The following is a 21,911-nucleotide window of genomic DNA, read 5'->3' on the forward strand; positions in this document are numbered from 1 at the left end:
ATGTACACTTTGTTTTGCTTTATTTATATTTTTGTATTTTGTATTGTGTAGTACTGTGTTGTTTTTTCTAATGTATAAGCTTTGTTTGCCAATAAACAGCCTGTGAAGCTGATGTGAATTTTTGTTCCCCAGAAATTCTTTGTACCTTAATTTCTGGTAATTAAATGAAAGCATAAAATATGAACAGCCTAGTTAATATTTTAATCAAATGAAAGTTAAAAGAATGAAACCCTTTCATCTTTTGCCAAAGTGCTGCACAACAACAGAGGTTTACTGTTAAAATCAAAAGATGTAATAAAAAATGTATTTACCATTTTATCTGAGAATTGTCAGTATTAACTCTGTTAAAATGGATAGAATTTAATTCAGTTACTTTTCATTCATAACTTATGATTGCTCAAAAACAGTTCATATTTACAAAGCCTACATATTTATTTCTAAAAATTGAATGATTACTAAAAATAAGTTTTACTTGTTAAAACAAATTTTTTCAACTTTTTTTTCATTCAAAATTCAATTCCGACATTCTGTGTTATACAGTAATTTCCATTTTATTTTTGTTTATGTTCATTCATGAGTTCAGATCAGTGAGGTCTACAATCAGTCGGTTTCTAAAAAAAACACAAAACCTGTGCAAATTGACAGAAAACAAGCTGACTGAAAGATTAAATCCAATATTTGGTGATAATATGGCAAAACTAGACATTTATGAACAGTAGTTTATAGGCTGGTCATTTTTGAGTGTTTTTTTTTATGAAGTTGTTTTACCCAGTGTGAGCGAAGTCAGCAAGTTGTACTCCAGTGCAATGGCATCAACTGCATTTTTCAGCAAAAAGAAAATCAACTCCGGGTCAAAATGACCGAAACACAACACAAGGGTTAATTATTTAATGAACCTTCTTTTACTATAAGAAGCTTTATTGGTTTCATGGATGTTAAAGATTCTTCACGGAACCACCGATGCCATTAAAGCGGCATTATTTTGGGAGCGGGCGACCGGACTGGTGGTCAGACGGAGCGACTCTCTGCTCTTAGATCTGTTTCTCTTCAGCCTGAAGCCGTGTTGCTCCGCTCAGCAGTTCTGTGACCCAGAAAGCAAACGCTTTTGATTGGAGTCTCCTGTAGATTGAACAGAACACACTTGTGCTTGGTGACAACAATGGAGCGAGCGGCTAAATATATCAGAGTCGTGGGAATAGAACAAGCTTAAAAAGTAAAGACACCGCAAACCCCAGCGGTTCGGCAGTCGTAACGCCAGCGACGCATTACAGAAAACACCTGACACGATTTACGAGCGCATAATGCTGCATTACTGCAGACGCCGCCTCACCGCAAACCCAGACGTTCACTTAACAATCAGAATGCAATCAAAATAGGTAAACCACTTTTACATTCAAAGAATCATTATTTTTTTATTCAGTCATAACCTCATACTTTTCAACTAAAATCATCTGATCAGCCACTTGTCATTTGTTACTGCTGCATTTACCCCTTTTTGATTATTTCTTTCATTTTTCAAATTACACATGAACTACACCAAAAAAAACTATAATACAAAATATCTACATCTTTTTTTCAGTACTCATGAGAAGTTTGATTTTAATAAATCATTGTCTGAAATTTATAAGACCGTTTAATCTGAGAATTATCTGTATTAACACATTGGAATGATTAGAATTTAATTAAATTCCTTTGAATTTATAACTCATGACTGCTCAAAAACAGTTCAAATTTTTAGAACCCCACAAATATTACTGTGAAAAGGTTTCAGATAAAATAAATTAATTTTACTTGCATAAACTGTAAACTTACTGTAAAAAGTTTTTTTTTTTTTTTTCATTTTTCAGTGGTTTGTCAATGTTTATAAACAAACTTCAGTCCCAAAAGTGTGTGAGATTTGGGGAAAGGGTGAAATATATTTTATTTATATTTAACATTTTATTTATATTTAAATGTAAACATTTTTTGATACTAATATGTCACAAAAAAACTCTTTATTTTTTTAAACTAGGGATGTCAAACAATTAATCACGATTAATCGCATACAAAATAAAAGTTTAAGTTTGCCTAAAATATGTGTGTGTACTGTGTAATTATTATGTATATATAAATATACATAAATTAGTGTATATATTTAAGACAAATGTTATGTACAAAATCTCATATACAAATTTTGTACAAATACATATACAATTTTTTTATGTATTTTTAATGCATTTACCCCTTTCGTTTTATTATTTAAAAAATATATTTTTATTTTTATTTTTGCAAAGTACACATGAACTACACCAAAAACTAGAATGCAAAATATCTATATCTTTTTTTTTTCAGCACTGATGTGAAATTTGATTTTAATAAATCATTGTCTGAAATTTATAAGACCATTTAATCTGAGAATTATTGGAATTATTAGAATTTAATTAAATCCCTCTGAATTTATAACTCATGATTGCTCAAAAATAGTTCACATTTATAGAACCCCTCTTAGAATATTAGATTATTACTCTGAAAAGTTTTCAAATAAAATAAATTCATTTTACATAATTTTTTTGTTGTTGTTTTTTTTGTTCATTTTTCAGTGGTTTGTCAATAGACATTCATATTCATGTTTATAAACAAAATTCAGTCCCAAAAGTGTGTGAGATTTGGGGAAAGGGTGAAATATATTTTATTTATATTTAATATTTTATTTATATTTACATTTTACAATTTTTTGATACTAATATGACACAAAACAAATCTCTTTAATTTCTTAGAACTAGGGCTGTGAAACGATTAATCATATACAAAATAAAAGTTTGAGTTTGCCTAAAATATGTGTGTGTACTGTGTGTAATTATTATGTATATAGAAATGCACATAAATTAGTGTATATATTTAAGACAAATATGTTATGTACAAAATAACATATACAAATTTTGTACATATACAAAAGTTCTTACAAATTTTTATTTATATATAATAGAAATTATATAAAAATTATAATAAATACATATACATGAATAAATGTGTTTGTATTTATATCTACATAATAATTACACACAGTACACACACATTTATTAGGCAAACTCAAACTTTTATTTTGTATGCGATTAATCCCGATTAATCGTTTGACAGCCCTAAACATAATATTAAAAAATCAGGGGAAAAATGCAGTGTATTTTGAGGGTCTTGGTGCATTTGCAAAGTTTCGTTCCCTTACTAAAACCTGCATTGTTTAGTCATTTTTATGCGTCTCCTCCAGGTTGAAATCATACCTGAATGTGAATCACAGCCGTCACGTCCGTGTTTGTGTATCCTGCTTTCGCAGATTCAGTAGTAGCGATGGTGCCGAGACATTCTGCTGCTAATTAAATGTTGCTTTATAAGAGCTGACACCGGCGTCTCAGAAAGAGAAGTCATTTTTCCTCATTAGGATCTTTACAAAAAATGGTAACCATGGAAACCATAGTCTCCACCAAAATACCATAGTAACTGCACTTACTGCTGTCATCCGGAACGAAAGGGAGCAGATCACAGATAATTTGCCGATTTTGGCCGAGGCTGCGCTGATTCATTTAATAAGGTGTCATTTGGGCTCGGCGTCGGTGCCGACCGAATATCATCTGGTTTTATGAAATGTAGCTTTTTGATCCGTAAACGCTGGTTTGAAGTGTCTTTTTACGTCCTTCGCAGAGAGAGAGAAAGAAGAAGAAGCCCTTTGTGCTTCTGTCCTTGTCTTTTCTCACCTCTTTCTCTCTGTGTCGGACTGAAGAAGCCGCAGATCCATAATAAAGCAGCTGATGGAGATTCATCAAACTCTTCTCTGAAGAGCAGCTGCTGCTTTCATGTGCTTCATGTGTTTGTAAGCATCACTTTTGGCCTTGTGTATGTCAGAAAATACAGTATTAATGCAGTTCAGTATTTCAAAGAATGGAAGTGAACTTGAGATGTTGAATTCTTATGAAATCTCATTTAAAGTTGTTCAAGTTGCCTTGATCTTTTAGCATCTGAGAGCTCACCTGTAAAACATCCTTCAAGTTTTGAATCTTAAAACGTCTTTCTCAGTACAAAACCAGCACTTATTTAACATGCTGTTATTTAGCATTTATTTATTGAAATTGTGAATGTTTACTGACAGAGGACCAGAATGAGGGTTGAAAATAATATTTTTGGCTAATATAATTGTGCAAAAAACTACCAACATTATAAGTGAAGCTCAAGGAATGTTTAAATATTTAATATCAAAATAATAAATCCATGTCATGACCTTTTTAACAGCTTTATCTCTGGACTTGCTTGTTATAGTGTTGTCATGATACCAACATTTTTAACTTTGATACAATAATAACATAAAATCTCACAGTGCTACTACTGAACCGATACTACAGAGAAAAAAAAAACATAGAACAACAGGAAAAGTAACTGAATAACAGATGATCAGAATGGAGATCATAGTTGTTTTATCTATTAAAACAAAGCATTTCATCCCCCCTTTAAAAAAATAAAAATAAATAAGTATAATAATAATCACATGCAAGTGCCACTACACAGGATTAAAGTGAACAACTACTGAGTCTACAGATATGTGCAGATCTTTGCTATATTGGTGTAGTTTGCTTAAAGGATAAAGACAAATTTTATTTCATGATTCAGTAATTTTATTTCACAGCAACAATTTCTATCATGACATAGTCATTTTTTTGTTATTTTATGTTTGTCATTAATAATAAGAACCTAGATGCAAGTGATAAACTAAAGCACAACTACAATAAAACAAAGACACAAATGAAATAAAGAGGCTCTATGAAATCTGTTTTATTTTTTTCTAAATTTCTAATTTTTTCTAGACTCTATTTAATGGTTACATAAAAAAATATTTATCAAAAAGCATGTCTAATTAATTGAAATCATGAAACTTGCAGAATTTAACAGCGGTTTATTAAAAGTTTAACAAAAATTACATGTTAAGGCTCTATGAAATATGTTTTCTTTTTTTCTTTTTAATTCAGTTTTGTTTGTGAATCTGTTTTCCATAAATTTTCTGGATTCTATTTTAATCGTTTCATTACATTTTAATAATCAAAAGCATGTCTGATGAATTTATAAAGGATAATTAGATTTGATTAATTTATTATAGGCTATTTATTTATTTATTTTATTATTTTTTTCAGAAAAGTTGTGTTGTGTATTTACAATTTTCTGGTAAATAAATTCTGGTAAATATTTTTTCTGGTAAATATTCCTTAAACATTGTTTTAATAGTACTACTACTAATAGTACAAATATTATCTTTACTTTAAGTAATATATTAATATGTTTCTGACTGTCAAGTTAAATCGAACTTTTATTTTGACGGGTTGCTGTGACCTTTAGGGTCTTCAGTATATGACGATAGTTTTCCGCAAAAGAAACGGTGAAATGCTGATGAAGTGAGTCTCAGATCAGTTCTAGAGATGATGTTCATGTGTTCATGTTCTCGTATATTGATGCGGCAGAGGCTGAAAACACTGCGAGCGTCAGCGTATGTGTGTAGTAAACAAAACAGCACGTCTGCGCCATTCACTAACACAGACACGCAGAAATACGCCTCTTAATAAAATACATTCTTGAAGTACCGGTGCTAGTAAAATGCGGAATCATAACGTTTTTAAAAGCAGGGTATCACTATACTTTTTAAGTAGCGGTATATCGTGCAACACTAGCTTGTTAATTCTGAGATGTCAATAATAATTTTCCATTTCAAACTATTTGATCTGTAGAAGCCGTCGAGAGAGTGATAAATGATGAAGCTTCTCAACAGTGCATGAGTGTGAAAATGGGATAAAGGCAGTCAGTCAGAAGCAGCACAGACGGAGGTGTGTGTCATCTGTGAAATCACACACACACACACACACTGTCAGAGTTCTGTGTGCCATTTGGACTGTTTATGTTTGTTTTTCCCATTGTGCCCATATTTGGTTCTTCCTGTCCTCATTTTGTCCTGATTAGTTTATTTACTACACCTGTCTGTGTCTTAATCACCACCCTTTATAAGTCTGCTTGTGATTTGAGTTTGCTGTCGGTCCTTGACGTTATTTGGATGTGTGTGGATTATCGTTCGGTTCCTGCCTGTTCCTGCCTGTTCCTACTAAGAGTTATATTAAATTGTTATTTGTATCGTATCTCGTCTCTCGACTCATCTATCCAGCACGTACCGTGACAGAAGGACCGACCCTACAGTTTATCCCCGGCGTTTCCCTGCTTTATTTTTTCCGTTTTTTTTTTTCTCAGTGTTTGTTTTTTTTTTTGTTTTTCGTTATGGATAACCCTGCTGTCCTCCTCCTTCTCCTGGAGCAGGGGAATCGCTCTCTCGTGGACCACACTAGAGACTTTGTCCACCTCGTACCACTCACACACTTCCCGGACAGCAGCCTTTGCACATTTTACCGTGCAGGACTGAACATCGCCACGAAAGCGCAGCTGTCCGGGAGGGTCCACGAGAGAGCTTCGCCGACTACATGGAGTGGGTGCTGGTGTCCTGTAGATCTTCGTTGACCGCGGAGGATGACACCAGCCCCACTCAAGACCCAGAGCCCAGCCAACCAGCACCCCGACACGCGGAGTTTGAGCCCGAGCCCACCGCGGATGACGAGCCAGAGCCACGAGCGACAGAGCTAAAGATCGCCACAGAGCCAGAGCCCTACACATCCGATCAGGTGCGAGAGCCGGCTACATCTACCATGACGGGGAGTGCAAGATGGAGCAAGTGAGGGCTGGAGAGCCCTGCCCACTGCACCACTGCTGGGGGTGAGCTGGATGATAACTCTGGGGACTTGATTGACTTTTCTACGGAAGATCTAGAGGATAACTCTGGGGACTTGATTGACTTTTCTACGGAAGATCTAGAGAATAACTCTGGGGATTTAATAGACTTTTTTACAGAAGTATCTACCTGTCTCGTTATGCCTGCCTGTATGGAATCCCCACCCACCCTCCCTCTTCTGCCTATGTCAACATCTGTCTGCTCACCGCTGTCCCCTGACAGCCCCTCTGCTCACCCTCAGCCCACCACCTGTGCAGTGGGTGCGCCGCGGGTCTGCCAGCTTCCATCGGCGTCAGGGCTGGAGGATCCCTCATCTCCGCCTCCAGCCTCAGAGTCCAGAACTCCGCCTCAGCCCTCCGACCCTGCGGCTTCACCACGGCTCTCAGCGCCCTCGTCTCCATCGTCGCCCATCGGTCCACCAGCTCCACCGGGCTCCCTCGTCTTTCCGGCTCCGCCCTGGTCGGTCGTCGGCCCTTCATCACCTCAGGACTCTGTTCCTACGGCTGCGCCTCGTCACTCCGTCCCACCGGCTCTGTGGACCTCCTTCCTCCCTCTGGCACAGCCTCCATCCTCTGTCGCTCCGGCTCCGCCGCGGACCTTCGGATCTCCGCCTACGCCTCGGTCGCCAGAGCCTAGGGCTCCGCCTTGGCCCTCCGGATCCTCGGTGTCGCCCTGGATCTTCGGCTCTCCGTCTCCGCCTCGGGCTCCTCCGCCAGCTCCTCCGCCAGCGGCTCCGCCTCCGTCGGTCGCCCCCTGGAGTCGTCAGCCTTTTCTCCACCATGGCTCCTCCCTCCGTCGGCTCCACCGTGGGTCGTCATGATGGCTGTGGTCTGGGTCTCGCATGGCTCCTCCTGCTCCGGGTCCCTCCTGAGTTCTCCCTGGCTCCTCCCTCCGTCGTCACCACCCTGGACTTTGTTTATTGTCCTCCTCCCGGAAGACCGTCCGCCACCAGAGCCTCCTCCCACAATGACTTTATTATTTTCACTCCCTTTCCACGCCGCGAGGTCGCGCCTTCCGGGAGGGGGGAGTAATGTCAGAGTTCTGTGTGCCATTTGGACTGTTTATGTTTGTTTTTCCCATTGTGCCCATATTTGGTTCTTCCTGTCCTCATTTTGTCCTGATTAGTTTATTTACTACACCTGTCTGTGTCTTAATCACCACCCTTTATAAGTCTGCTTGTGATTTGAGTTTGCTGTCGGTCCTTGACGTTATTTGGATGTGTGTGGATTATCGTTCGGTTCCTGCCTGTTCCTGCCTGTTCCTACTAAGAGTTATATTAAATTGTTATTTGTATCGTATCTCGTCTCTCGACTCATCTATCCAGCACGTACCGTGACACACACACACACCGTTGAGAGTTTGACACTGTGAGTCCGGCTCACGTCATTTCCTGTTCCCTCACATTAGAACTGCATGGTAACAGTTTAATGATTATTTTGCACAAAAATTATAATTGTGCTGATTTATCATGATTGTTTTCAACTGCACTTTCACATAAACACAAATTAGGAAAACGTCAACTGGTACACAAAATTTATTTGATTTTACAGTGTCTCTCTACAGAATGAAACAGATAAAACCTTAAAAACCATCTCTCAAAAGCTAAAACTGTGAAATATTCTAATTAATTACAATAGTTACAAATTATGTTAATGTTTGTAATGTTTATAGTTTTTAAGATTATAAATGAGTTTTTATTTTTTACATTTTAATTGTAGTTAGTTTTAGTACATTTGTTGTTTGTCATTTTTTATTTATTTTTGAAACATAACAAAAACTATAGTCAACATAGTGTTTTATTATTTAGGGTTTTGTTTAGTCATTCATCTTAAACTAAACAATAATTTAGTTTAGTTACAATAATTGCCTTTGCAACTAGCTGAAATTAAATAAGTTTAATGTTTTTTTTTTTATATTTTATTTTATTTCAGTTAAGGTTATTTCAAGTATGATGGTTTATTTCAATTAAATGGTTTTAATTTTATTTTATTTTCAATGTTTTAATTTTTACAAAAAAAAAATAGATTATTAATGTTTTAAATTTAGTTATATTTTAGTAATTGTGTTTTGTTTTTGAAATATTTATTACTTTAAAATGTCTATGTGGTGGATATTTCTAAATAAAATATATTTAACTATTAATATTTTTATTTTATTTAATTATTTAATTATTTTTATTTTAAATATGTCTATACAGTTTTCATTTATGTTTGAGTTGTTTATTACTTTAGAACATCAAGTTAAACCAGATATGTTGCCTTGGCAACTTGCTGAAATTAAATAACATTTTTAGAAATCTTATTTCAGTTTATGTGCTTGTTTTTTTTTCCAGGTAATGATTTTTTTATGGCTTTAGTTTTCGTTAACGATAGTAACCCAGCACTAAGATCGTCTGGTCGGCAGCTGCAGGGTTTCTCACGCTGTTTCTCATCAGGACGCTCGTCGCTGATTCAGCAGTGTCTCGTAAGAATCCGCTCAGAGATTCTCTAAACATGTGAACAGATGATGATAAGTGTGAAATGATCTGTGGAGTGGAGATGTTCTCCGGTGGGACGGGTTTATACGCGGCTCTTTCCCTGGCGTGCCGGTTTATCTCACAGCTCCAGCGTGACTCGGTCAGAGCTCGGTTAGGCCTCGACGGGTCGATCCGCTCGCTCGACTGCCTTTGACCAGAGCGGGCAGGTGGAACGACAGCCAGCATTGTTATGATGTTTCCCAGAGCAGTGACTGAAATATCACCTCAGAACAGCATGAAACGCATTCAGCTCCAGCACAGCCAAACACTGACCTTTAGCTCATTGTCTAATGTGTGTTCAAGCACAATCACAGGTGTTCATTATAAATATTTAACCACGAAAAACAGCCAGCAGGAGTTTAATGCTCTCGTTTGGGGTAGACTAAGCTAATTAGATTGTCGTTAGTGCCCGTTAAAAAAACAGGGTCATTCTGTGCCGTGATATAGAGATTTGTAGAAATGTGTCATTCCATCACTGTGTCACCAACGGATCCTCTGCAGTGAATGGGTGCCGTCAGAATGAGAGTCCAAACAGCTGATAAAAACATCACAGTAATCCACACCACTCCAGTCCATCAGTTCACATCTTGAGAAGACAAAAGCTGAAACAAATCCATCATTAAGATGTTTTTAGGTAAAATATGAGTCCATAATCCATAATAACACTTCCTCCAGTGAAAAAAAAAAAAAAAGCCCATCTTCTGTTGTCTCTCACATCAAAAATCCCACTTGTGTTGGCTTGTAAACGGTGCTTCATCTGTGCAGATTTCTCCATTTTTTTCACCGGAGGAAGTGTTATTATGAATTATGGACTCGTATTTTTATTTAAAAATGTCTTAATGATGGATTTGTTTCAGCTTTTGTCTTCTCAAGATGTGAACTGATGGACTGGAGTGGTGTGGATTACTTGTGGATTATTGTGATCAGCTGTTTGGACTCTCATTCTGACGGCACCCATTCACTGCACACTCAAATGTGCTCACCCTCAGATCTTCCAGGATATAGATTAATTGGTTTGTTCATAAGATTTGTAGAAATGTATCATTGCATAACTGTCTCACTAATGGATCCTCTGCAGTGAATGGGTGCCGTCAGAATGAGAGTCCAAACAGCTGATAAAAACATCACAACAATCCACAACTAATCCACACCACTCCAGTCCATCAGTTCACATCTTGAGAAGACAAAAACTTTAAAGTTTAGAGCCGTTTTGGCTTGTAAACGGTGCTTGATCTGTGCAGATTTCTCACCTGATTCAGACCAGACCACTTTTTCACTGGAGGAAGCGTTATTATCGATTATGGACTTGTGTTTTAGTTAAAAACATCTTGAGAAGACAAAGCTGAAACAAATCCATCATTAAGATGTTTTTAACTAAAATATGAATCCATAATCCATAATAAAAGTCCACCTCCTGTTGTCTCTTACATCAAAATCCAGCCACTTATTAATTAAGGGCGTTTAGGATTGTAAACGGTGCTTGATCTGTGTAGATTTCTCTCCTGATTCAGACCAGACCACTTTTTCACTGAAGGAAATGTTATTATGGATTATGGACTAAAATGTCTTAATGATGGATTTGTTTCATCTTTTGTCTTCTCAAGATGTGAACTGATGGACTGGAGTGGCGTGGTTTACTTGTGGATTATCGTGATGTTTTTATCAGCTGTTTGGACTCTCATTCTGACGGCACCCATTCCCTGCAGAGGATCCGTTGGTGAGACAGTGATGGAATGACACATTTCTACAAATCTGATGGAGAAACAATCTCATCCCAATCTCATATGGCCCGAGGATGAGGATATTTTCAGAAAACAATCATTTTTGGATGAACTATTGCTTCTGTTTCTCTTTTGCCTGCAGAATGATGTTCTAGCAGCAAGAAAATGGAAAATTTGTTGTCAAAGCAGAACAACATCTTATTTTGTGGTTTGTGCCGGTTAATGTGTTTATGATGTTGTGGAACGGGTGATTAGATCTCAGTCGGGGACGCTGTTATCAGTCTCATCTCGGAGGGTGACATTTGGGCTGTTTGTCTGAGTTATCGGTGCCCGCGGGCAGGTTTGTATTGGAGGTGTCTGCTGCGAACCGCCGAGTCGCTGCTGGATCAAAGCGGATGCAATTAGGGACCGTTTTAGAGTGTTTTCCGTCTGGATCTGTGGGGCGAAACGCCGCTGTTCCGTTATGAGCTCAAAGGCTTTTCTAAAGTTCAGGAAAACAACATTTATACTGGACGCCTTGAAGGCCTTTTCAACTGGATTATTTTGTTTGCTTGTCTCATTTGAACAGCTAAATCACTTGATTGTTGCCTCTGGACTCTCACAGCAGCCGTTTGACAGAATCAGAGCATTTTCTAGAGCGGTCACGCTGTGGCTTGTTTCATTTCACCTGAACGAGGACATCTGGAATGTGTTTTCGAAGAACAGCCGTTGTAAAAATTTGTAAAATAAGAGTTATTCCATTAATCGAAGGCAGGTTATGTCACTAAATACATTACTGCTCAAAGGTTTAGGATCAGTAAGACTTGTAATGTTTTTTAAAGAAGTCTCTTCTGCTCATCAAGGCTGCATTTATTTGATCAAAAATACAGAAAAATGCAGTAATATTGCAAAATGTTTTTACAATATAAAATAATGGTTTTTACTTTAATATACTTTAAACTGTAATTTATTCCTGTGATGCAAAGCTGAATTTTCATCAGCTGTTACTCCAGTCTTAAGTGTCACATGATCCTTCAGAAATCAGAATAATATGCTGATTTATTATTAGAATTATCAGTCTTGGAAACTGTTTTTTTTTTTTTTTTTTTTTTTTTGGAACCTGTGATTCTTTTTTTCAGGATTTTGTGATGAATTTTGACAAGTTAAAAAGTACAGCATTTATCCAAAATATAAATGTTTTCTAACAATGTAAATCTATGCTATCACTTTTTATTAATTGAACACATCCTTGGTGAATAAAAGTATTCATTTCTTTCAAAAAAAAGAAAGAATAAAAATGTACTGACCCCAAACTTTGAACAGTAGAAAACCTTTCTCTTTCAAATAAATGCTGTTCTTTTTAACCTTTTATTGATCAAATAATCCTGAAAAAAAGAATCACAGGTTGCAAAGCAATATTTGTCAGCACAACAGTTTCCAACATTGATAATTCTAATAATAAATCAGCATATTATTCTGATTTCTGAAGAATCATGTGACACTTAAGACTGGAGTAACAGCTGATGAAAATTCAGCTTTGCATCACAGAGATAAATTATATTTTAACGTATATTAAAATAAAAACCATTATTTTATATTGTAATAACATTTTGCAATATTACTGATTTTTCTGTATTTGTGATCAAATAAATGCAGCTTTGATGAGCATAAAGACTTCTTTAAAAAACATTACAAGTCTTATCCTAAACTTTTGAGCAGTAGTGTATATACAGCACCTTCTTAAAGTGAGTAAAAACATAAAACAAAAATTCTTTATTCATTATTTTGTAGAAGCAGTTTAAAAATATTGCTGTTTTTTTGGTCATCTTGATTCAACCAAAGTGACTTGAATGCATCTGATGTCATAATTATGGTTTTCCAACTCATAAATATGAACCTACCAGAAAAACTTGAACACACTAATGGAAGCTCCTATTATTGCTGTGCTTGGTGATAAATATCTGATTATTGGTTATTGGTCCAGCATGTAGCATGTATTTGGTACGTGTTAATATCGGACGCTGCTTCACACGGGAAGAATGTGGTGAAGGAAAAACAGCAGTGCGCTGGAACGTGATTTGCCTTTGCGTGAGGAGAAATGACTGGAAAAGAAAATACAATAATCTGAGCTTAATGAACTGTGTTCAAAACTCCCGTGAGAGCAAATGACTTTGACTGGTCTCTGCGTCAGCGCTTCACGTGTCCTCTGTCTGTCCGGGCTTTAGTGAGCACTTCTGAGTTATGCACATGAACGACACACAGGGAATCACGTAAAAGGCTGGACTGGGATTGAGACCATCTGATTTAGGATTAGTTCACTTCCAGAACAATTGACAGGTAATGTACTCACCCTGTTGTCATCCAATATGTCCATGTCTTTCTTTCTTCAGTGATTAAGAAATTGTGTTTTCTGAGGAAAGCATTTCAGGATTTTTCTCCGTATAGTGGATGTCTATGGTGCCCATGAGTTTGAACTTCCAAAATGTAGTTTAAATGCCGCTTCAAGGGCTCTAAACGATCCCAGCTGGGGAAGAAGAGTCTTATCTATCGAAACGATCGTACATTTTCTAAAATACAAATGTATACACTTTTTAACCTCAAATGCTTGTCTTCTCTAGCTCTGCGATGCACATGCAAAAGTATATAAATATATAAATATATGTATATAAAAAGTATATAAATTTATTTTGGGTTGGTTTTTTTAGAAAATAACAGATCGTTTCGCCAGATAAGACCCTTCTTCCTCGGCTGGGATCGTTTAGAGCCTTTGAAGCGGCATTTAAACTACATTTTGGAAGTTCAAACTCAGGGGCACCATAGACGTCCACTATATGGAGAAAAATCCTGAAAGGTTTTCTTCAAAAAAACATAATTCTTAACGACTGAAGACAGAAAGACATGAACATCTTGGATGACAACAGGGTGAGTACATTATCTGTACATTTTTGTTCTAGAAGTGAACTACTCCTTTAAGTAGTAGACTTGGCTGCTTACAGGTTGAACAAATGATTCGATGACTCACTTGTTTATGTTCCTGAGCAAATCTGTAGTTTTAAATGAATCTTTTATGTATATGATTCAATGGGTCACTTTTGCTGCTGAATGAATCTATTCTTTTGAACTAAAACTTTACTTTTACCCGAACTTTTGATGTTTTGTTCCTAAATAGATCTGTTTTTAACTAATTTGTTGAATGAATAATGCATTGACTCACTTGTTTTGTTCCCGAATGAAGCTGTGTTCGTATGAAATGTATGAATGAATGATTCAAATGACTCACTCATACTTACTTGTGTGACTCTGTAACATGAAGAGTTACTGTAAAATATTATTTATTGTGTATTAATTATTTGCATGAATTATTACATTTTTTATGTATTGATTATTTAATAATAAATATATTTTCAATTTTATAATATATTTAAAATATTTATAATGCATATATGATATTTATAATATTTTTTAAATATTTTTAATTATTTGTCTCTGAATTTTTGTATTGTATGTATTGATTGTTTAATAATAAATACAATATTTTTAATTATTTGTCTCTAAATTTCTAAAAAAAAAAAAATACTATATCGTGACAGGCATTTGCAGTGATATTAGCGGAGTCCATGTGATCTGTCCGACAGTCTTGACTGTGTTTTGACCTTTATCTCTGTGTCACATCTCACACACTCTTGATTATCATTTAATGAGCTTTTAATGCAGATTCTGTGCTCATGCAGCACCTCTGACCCGTGACATTTTGTTCCGGTCGAAGCGAGCGTGTTATTAATAGGCCGTGGGTCTGTGATGATGTATGTGCTCCTCGTGTTGTTCTCATTAGCGTGGCCTGTGTCGTGTTTCTCATTGCGTGTTCATCTGTGTGCGTTTCAGGTGTGCATCGTGCAGAAGCGGGACACGGAGAAGATGTACGCCATGAAGTACATGAACAAGCAGCAGTGCATTGAGCGGGACGAGGTCCGGAACGTCTTTAGAGAGCTTGAGATCCTTCAGGAGATTGAACATGTGTTTTTAGTAAACCTCTGGTGACTATCCTGTGCTTACTCTGATTCTGCTGCATGTGCATGATAATGAGACTCATTTTTTGAGCAGTTCTTTATTCATTCTCTTTTTTAAATGCAACTAAAAGCAATAGTTCACCCAAAAATGCTGAAAATATTCTGTAAATGTGCTCACCCTCAAGCCATACAAGATTAGGATGAGTTTGTTTGTTCATCAAATTTGTAGAAATGTGTCATTCCATCACTGTCTCACCAATGGATCCTCTGTAGTGAATGGGTGCCGTCAGAATGAGTCTAAAAAGCTGATAAAAGCATACACAAAAGCTGAAACAAATCCATCAATAAGACATTTGTAGCTAAAATCTGAGTCTATAATCGATAACACTTCCTCCAGTGAAAAAGTGGTCTTGTCTGAATCAGGTGAGAAATCTGCACAGATCAAGCACTGTTTACAAGCCAAAATGTCTATAAACTTTAAAGCTTTTATCTTCTCAAGATGTGAACTGATGGACTGGAGTGGTGTGGATTACTTGTGGATTATTGTGATGTTTTTATCAGCTGTTTGGACTCTCATTCTGACGGCACCCATTCACTGCATAGGATTCATTGGTGAGACAGTGATGGAATGAGACATTTCTACAAATCTGATGAAGAAACAAACTCATCTAAATCTGTGATGACCTGAGGGAGAGCACAGATTTTTATTTTTGAGTGAACTGTTGCTTTGAGAAATGCCGGAAAACTGACATCTGTTGTTTTTGCATTAGTGACCTCAGGGAGAAAATGACTGAAAAAAATGCACAAAACACTGTTAAACTCTCTTAATGTGTTTAATGTGGCAGCTCAACCTGAAACGAGATCATTGCAGTAATGTCACATGTCTGATTGTCTGACGTCACGGGGCTGAGATTCGTGTAATTGAAGGAGAGAAAGCCTGTATGAGTATCATCTTCATCATCATCTTCCTCTTTACGCGGTCAGGTCAACTTTAAGGCTGTTTCCATAGAAACGCTTCATCACTTCCTGTCCTTCTGTGACTCTGTATCTCCGTATGACACTCAGTTCATCACTCGGTGTGCTGCGCTCGTGTGCATGTGATCAGACGTGTGAGGGACATGCTTGATTTAGTGAGTGTTTAATGTGCTTTCAGTACTACAGGCCTCATTTCTATGTGATTATATTAAAATAAGAGACTGACTTGTAAAATATTGATTTGAAATGTGATGCAGAAATATCTGCAAATAGATGTACAGAAAATACAGAAAAAATATTTAGACCTAAATGAAAGGTTTTTGTATTTGATGCATTTGGATTATACAGTTTTAATATAAAGTTTATGTATTTATCATCAGTAAATCCTGTTTCAATCTCACACATTTAACTAATTAAATATTCTTGTTCCACAGCTAGCCATATTTTAACCATGTTCTTACTTTTTAACCGAACAAATGTAATTTTCACAGTGATCAGACGTAGGCTGAATGTAAGCAATTTGACTAAATTGTCACCCGTGCCCTCAGTGGGACGCCTAAGTTTACTTCACCATATTACAAATAAATTCTAATCTAATCATGACAAACTATACATTGCTGGAAAGGTATTAGACTCCTAAATAGATATTTTACCATATTTTTGTGTTACAAATTATGTAGGAAAAGTAATAGATTAATTTGTCACAAAAGACTTTCTTCGTTGCCTTTTTCCCTGTCACACTTTAGAAATCATAAGAAATGATATATCAGTTGAAAACTTAAAATCTTAAAATTCATCCTTTGAAAGCCATTTTAAAATCAGACATTGCATTACCATGGAAAATGTACATCAAAATCATATTACAAAATGTTTTCATCATGAATTCTAAAAATTTAAAATTGGATTTGGAAAGTGCATTTTCACGTCTGTGTTCAAAAATGGGAGCGACAGTTAAATGAAATTAAATAGATACAAATAATTAATAATAAACCTTTCCATGAGTTTTTAAGTGCATAAATATGTTTGTGTATGACTGATAAATATGCATCACATTAAGTTCATTCATTTATGTTTTTATCTGAATGGATAGAAATTTTGCTTTCTTAATTTCTAACTTAAGAAAAAAGATAAAACTTAAGGCAAAAGTTAAGTACATTTCATATTTAAAAAAAAAAAAGTAAGACATTTAATTAATTAAATGGGTTGTTTCAAATATTAAGCATTTCTTATTTAATATGTTAATAATATATATACGGGACGCCTACGTTTACTTCACCATATTCCAAATAAATTCTAATCTAATCATGACAAGCTATACATCTTGGAAAGGTCTAAGACTCCTAAATAGATATTTTACCATCTTTTTGTGTTACAAATTATGTAGGAAAGTAATAGATTAATTTGTCACAAAAGACTTTCTTCGTTGCTTTTTTCCCTGTCACACTTTAGAAATCATTAGAAATGATATATCAGTTGAAAACTTAAAATCTCAAAATTCATCCTTTGAAAGCCATTTTAAAATCAGACATTGCATCATCATTGAAAATGTACATTTAAATCATATTAAAAAATGTTTTCATTCATTAATTATAAAAAAATTAAGTTTAAATAGTGCATTTTCACATCTGTGTTCAAAATGGGAGTGACAGTTAAAGGGTTAATAAATAATACATTAACTGTGTAATCTGAATGGATAGAAATGTTGCATTCTTAATTTCTAACTTCAGAGAAAAGTTAAAACTGAAGGTAAAGGTAAAGTACTTTTTTATTTATTTTTTTAAGTCTTCAGAGTGTTCTCTTTTTTACTATTTTTGAATTCTTGAATTTGAATAATTGAAAATAATGTCCTTTAAAGTCATCGTAAATATCATAAATATCTTCTTAAAGTTAGGATAACTTCCAACTTGTCTTCAATCCCTAAAAGCAAGATATTTAATTAAGTAAATGCATTGTTTCAAATATTAAGTATTTCTCATTTATTATGTTATTTAATTAATAAATAAATAAATAAATAAACCATGTAATCTGAATGTATAGAAATTTTATATGCAATTCAAATGCATAAATCTTAAATTTAGGCCTTTTTTAGTGTAAATGTGCATGGACATTATGATCAGTTTGTTTTGTAATTCAGCTGGAGCAGTGGCAGTGCAAAGCTCACGGGTTTGATTCCCAGGGAATGCATGAACTGATAAAGTCTAAACTTTGAATGCAATGTCAGTCACTTTGGATAAAAGCATCTGTCAAATGCCAATTGTCAATTCAGTAAAAAGTCGCTTTTAAGGTGGCATCTGTGGGCGTCCGGTCCGTCTGAGCATCAGAACTCTTTACCGTTCTGTAGATAATTGTTCATTTGACATCAAAGCCGCGTGAACCTGGAGGAGAAAAAGCTCTCTGAATCGCTCCTGATCGGCCGCTTTCAAAAGCCAAAGCCGTACAGACGACAAACACGAGAATGAAAGAGGAACGCGCGTGCAGCGCCGCACACAATGCGTCTCTCTCATGCATATTGCAGCGCTCGTTGTCTCTCCCACGCCGCTCCAGCGTGACAGCTCTCTTCCAGTCTCCATCTGTTAGACAATGGCTCTCTCTCTCCCCGCTCATGATGGAGGCGCTTCATCGGGCCAGCATATGCACACAACACCACGCCGTTTATAAATAATACCTGTCGTTTATTGCTCAAGCGGCCCGTACGGGTGGAAATATCGGCGCCGCATCACCTGTCTGGATCCCACAGCTGCGCGTGACAGAATCCGCAACGTGCGGAGCAGAAATGAAGTAAACTTCATCAGAGAGAGAAATCAGAGGCAGGCTGTCAAAGAGAAGCATCTGTTGGCTTTTTGTTCATAATCACTGCCAACCAGAGAGTATGGAAACCCATCTCTGCCACTCAATACAAAATAGAAAGGTAATTGTGCTTTTTATCTCACAGTTCGGACTTTTTTTTCTTAGAACGCTGATAGAAACTTGCAATTATGAATTACAAAGTCAAAATTGTGAGATGTAAATGTCCTTTATATCCTGCAATTTTCCCTTCTCTTCTTGCATTTGTGAGTTTATATCATGCAATTGTGAGAAAAAAGTTGCAATTACCTATTTAGAAACAGGCTTCTGTTAGAGAGAGACAAAGATATGGATGGTTAGGAGTGACTTTCTGAAGTCTGTCAGATCGCTAGTGTGGTCTCTCCTCTGTGGATTCGCTCTGATACACAACGTCTCCATAAAACACAAGACATTTCCTGGTTTCCCTCCATCCTCCCCGTTTGAGGACAGTCTCGGCCGTCCGTGAGTCACTCTGTGATGGACGCTCGGGGTGTTTGCTGTTTGTAGTGTGATTTGAGTAATGTTCCTCTGACAGACGTGATTCTGCTTCTGCGAAATTGAATTTTGTTGTGTTTTCTATAAGCACAAACTAGATTTGCTGTAGCTTCCTGGAAGTGGCCAGCGTCAGGACTATATCACTGTGTTTCAGATGGACTTTAGGGACACGTTCGTCTTCGGGAGACGGATTCACTGAACAACTTCTATTTTCTTGTTTTTTACCATTAAAAGTTAGGGTAAAAGATTTGTATTTCAAAAAATACTTCTTAAGGATGTTCTCAAAGCTGAACACAATAAGAATTTTAGTTCTTGAAAAGAATCTTTCTAGAAACTTAAATCCCCAGATGTAAGATGTTTAATGAAACAGGGCTGTCAAATGATTAATTACAATTAATCGCATACAAAATAAAAGTTTGAGTTTGTCTAATAAATGTGTGTGTACTGTGTAATTATTATGTTTGTATAAATACACACAAATTAATGTATATATTTAAGAGAAATGTTATTTATGTACAAAATATTTTTATTTATATATAATATAAATTATATAAAAATTATAATAAATACATATACTTGTAAATATTTCTTAAATATATGCATGAACGTATTTGTATGTATACATTCATAATAATTACACATAGTACACATATATTAGGCAAACTCAAACTTTTATTTTGTATGTGATTAATCATTTGACAGCCCTAGAAATAATTGGTTTGTATATTCATCATGTAATTTAATAAATTAATTATTTCTTAATATAGTCATATAATACAAAATTTGTTGTATTTAATTTTTTTTTTTTAGTATTTAGTATTATTATTATTCAGTAGGGTACAACGGGACTAAATGTGTCCTGGGGTAAAACGCACCTTTGATATTATTTTCCTCTAAACCACTAGATGGCAGAAAAACGTGGCGTAGCACTTTCCAAAACATCTGCTTTTCAACATACACGTGCAAATTTGTCTGATTCTTGAAGTGATTGTGGGCAGAAGCGTAAAGTCAATTCTGTGCTTACTTGATCTAATATTTGATGTTTTAAAAAATGTTTTGTTTATTAACCACTAGAGCAACAAAGGTTACAGACTGCAGCTTTAAAGGAGAAGTCCACTTCCAAAACAAAAATGCACAGATAATGTAGTCACCCCCTTGTCATCCAAGATGTTCATGTCTTTCTTTCTTCAGTCGTAAAGAAATTGTTTTTTGAGGAAAACATTTCAGCATTTTTCTCCATATAATGGACTGATATGGTGCCCCGATTTTGAACTTCCAAAATGTAGTTTAAATGCGGCTTCAAATGATCCCAGCTGAGAAAGAAGAGTCTTATCTGGCCAAACAATCAGTTATTTTCATTTAAATAATACAATTTATATACTTTTTAATGTCAAACGCTCGTCTTGTCTTTCTCTGTTTTTGTTCCGGTTCATGTCAGTTAGTGTATGTGGAAAAACTCCCATCTCGTGTTCTCCCTCAACTTCAAAATCGTCCTGTATCACTGTTTTACCTTTTCTGTTAAGGGTGTTTGATCTTCTTTGCATGTTCACTTTGCAAACACTGTGTCTGTTCTTCTGCAGTGATGTAGGATGATTCTGAAATGATTTTTGAAGTTGAGGAAGAAAATACAATTGGAGTTTTTCGACAAACCCTAACTGTCTTGAGCCAGAATACACAGAGTTCAGGGAGAACAAGACAAGACTTAAAAAGTATTTAAATTGTATTGTTTTTATGAAAATAACCGATGGTTTCACTAGATAAGATCCTTCTTCCTCGGCTGGGATCGTTTACAACCGCATTTGTGATCGTTTGAAGCCGCATTTAAACTGTATTTTGGAAGTTCAAAATCGGGGCACCATATCAGTCCATTATATGGAGAAAAATGCTGAAATGTTTTCCTCAAAAAACATAATTTCTTTACGGCTGAAGAAAGAAAGACATGAACATCTTGGATAACAAGGAGGTGAGTACATTACCTGTGAATTGTTGTTCTGGAAGTGAACTTCTCCTTTAAGTTTAATTTATTTTTATTTCAGATTTAGCTCTAATTTATTTAGAGTTAATGTTAGTGCTTTAACTAAAACATATTTCAGTCCTTTGCCAAGATAACATTTCTTATTTTTGTTTTTTCATCTATATTTTATTTCAGTTAATAAAAGTGTTTTAATAGTTTTAGTTAATAATGGTTGTATTAGACAAGACCATGATCAGACGACAGTAAGCCTGTCATTTTATTATTCCTAGGATAAATGAAAATATTTAAGAACTTTTTCAGGAACTGCACTCTTACGAATGAATCTTTATTTGTTGAAGATGTTTAGCCCCAGAATTGAACTAAATGTAACAAAACATGATAAAGTGCTGATGTTCTGTGGTAATCTGTAATAATCAGTTTCAGTCAGTTTACTAGTACTCAAGATGATCAAACTTCTAACCCTAAGTGTCCAGTTTTTGCGTGTGTGTGTCCTGCAGCGTTTGTGCATCACGGCCATTTTCTTTATAAAATCTAACAAAAAACAATTTCTACAAGAGCAGTAGATGTTCTGTCCTTGTTTAGATAAGTGTGTGTGTGAGGGTTTGGTGTTGAAGGACAGTATCGCTTTTGTAAGTCA

General features: G+C 35.6%; 1 protein-coding gene across 1 annotated transcript in view; it reads left to right on the forward strand.

Annotated features, from left to right (window-relative positions):
* Positions 1-21,911, forward strand: part of LOC127175292 (serine/threonine-protein kinase 32C) — a 95,764-nt gene that overhangs the window by 45,743 nt on the left and 28,110 nt on the right. The window contains exon 3 of the mRNA XM_051126273.1: positions 14,882-15,033. Coding sequence (XP_050982230.1) covers positions 14,882-15,033 — 152 coding nt within the window. The remainder of the gene's footprint in view (positions 1-14,881; positions 15,034-21,911) is intronic.

This window comes from Labeo rohita, chromosome 13, assembly GCF_022985175.1.
Source record: "Labeo rohita strain BAU-BD-2019 chromosome 13, IGBB_LRoh.1.0, whole genome shotgun sequence".
NCBI lineage: Eukaryota > Metazoa > Chordata > Actinopteri > Cypriniformes > Cyprinidae > Labeo > Labeo rohita.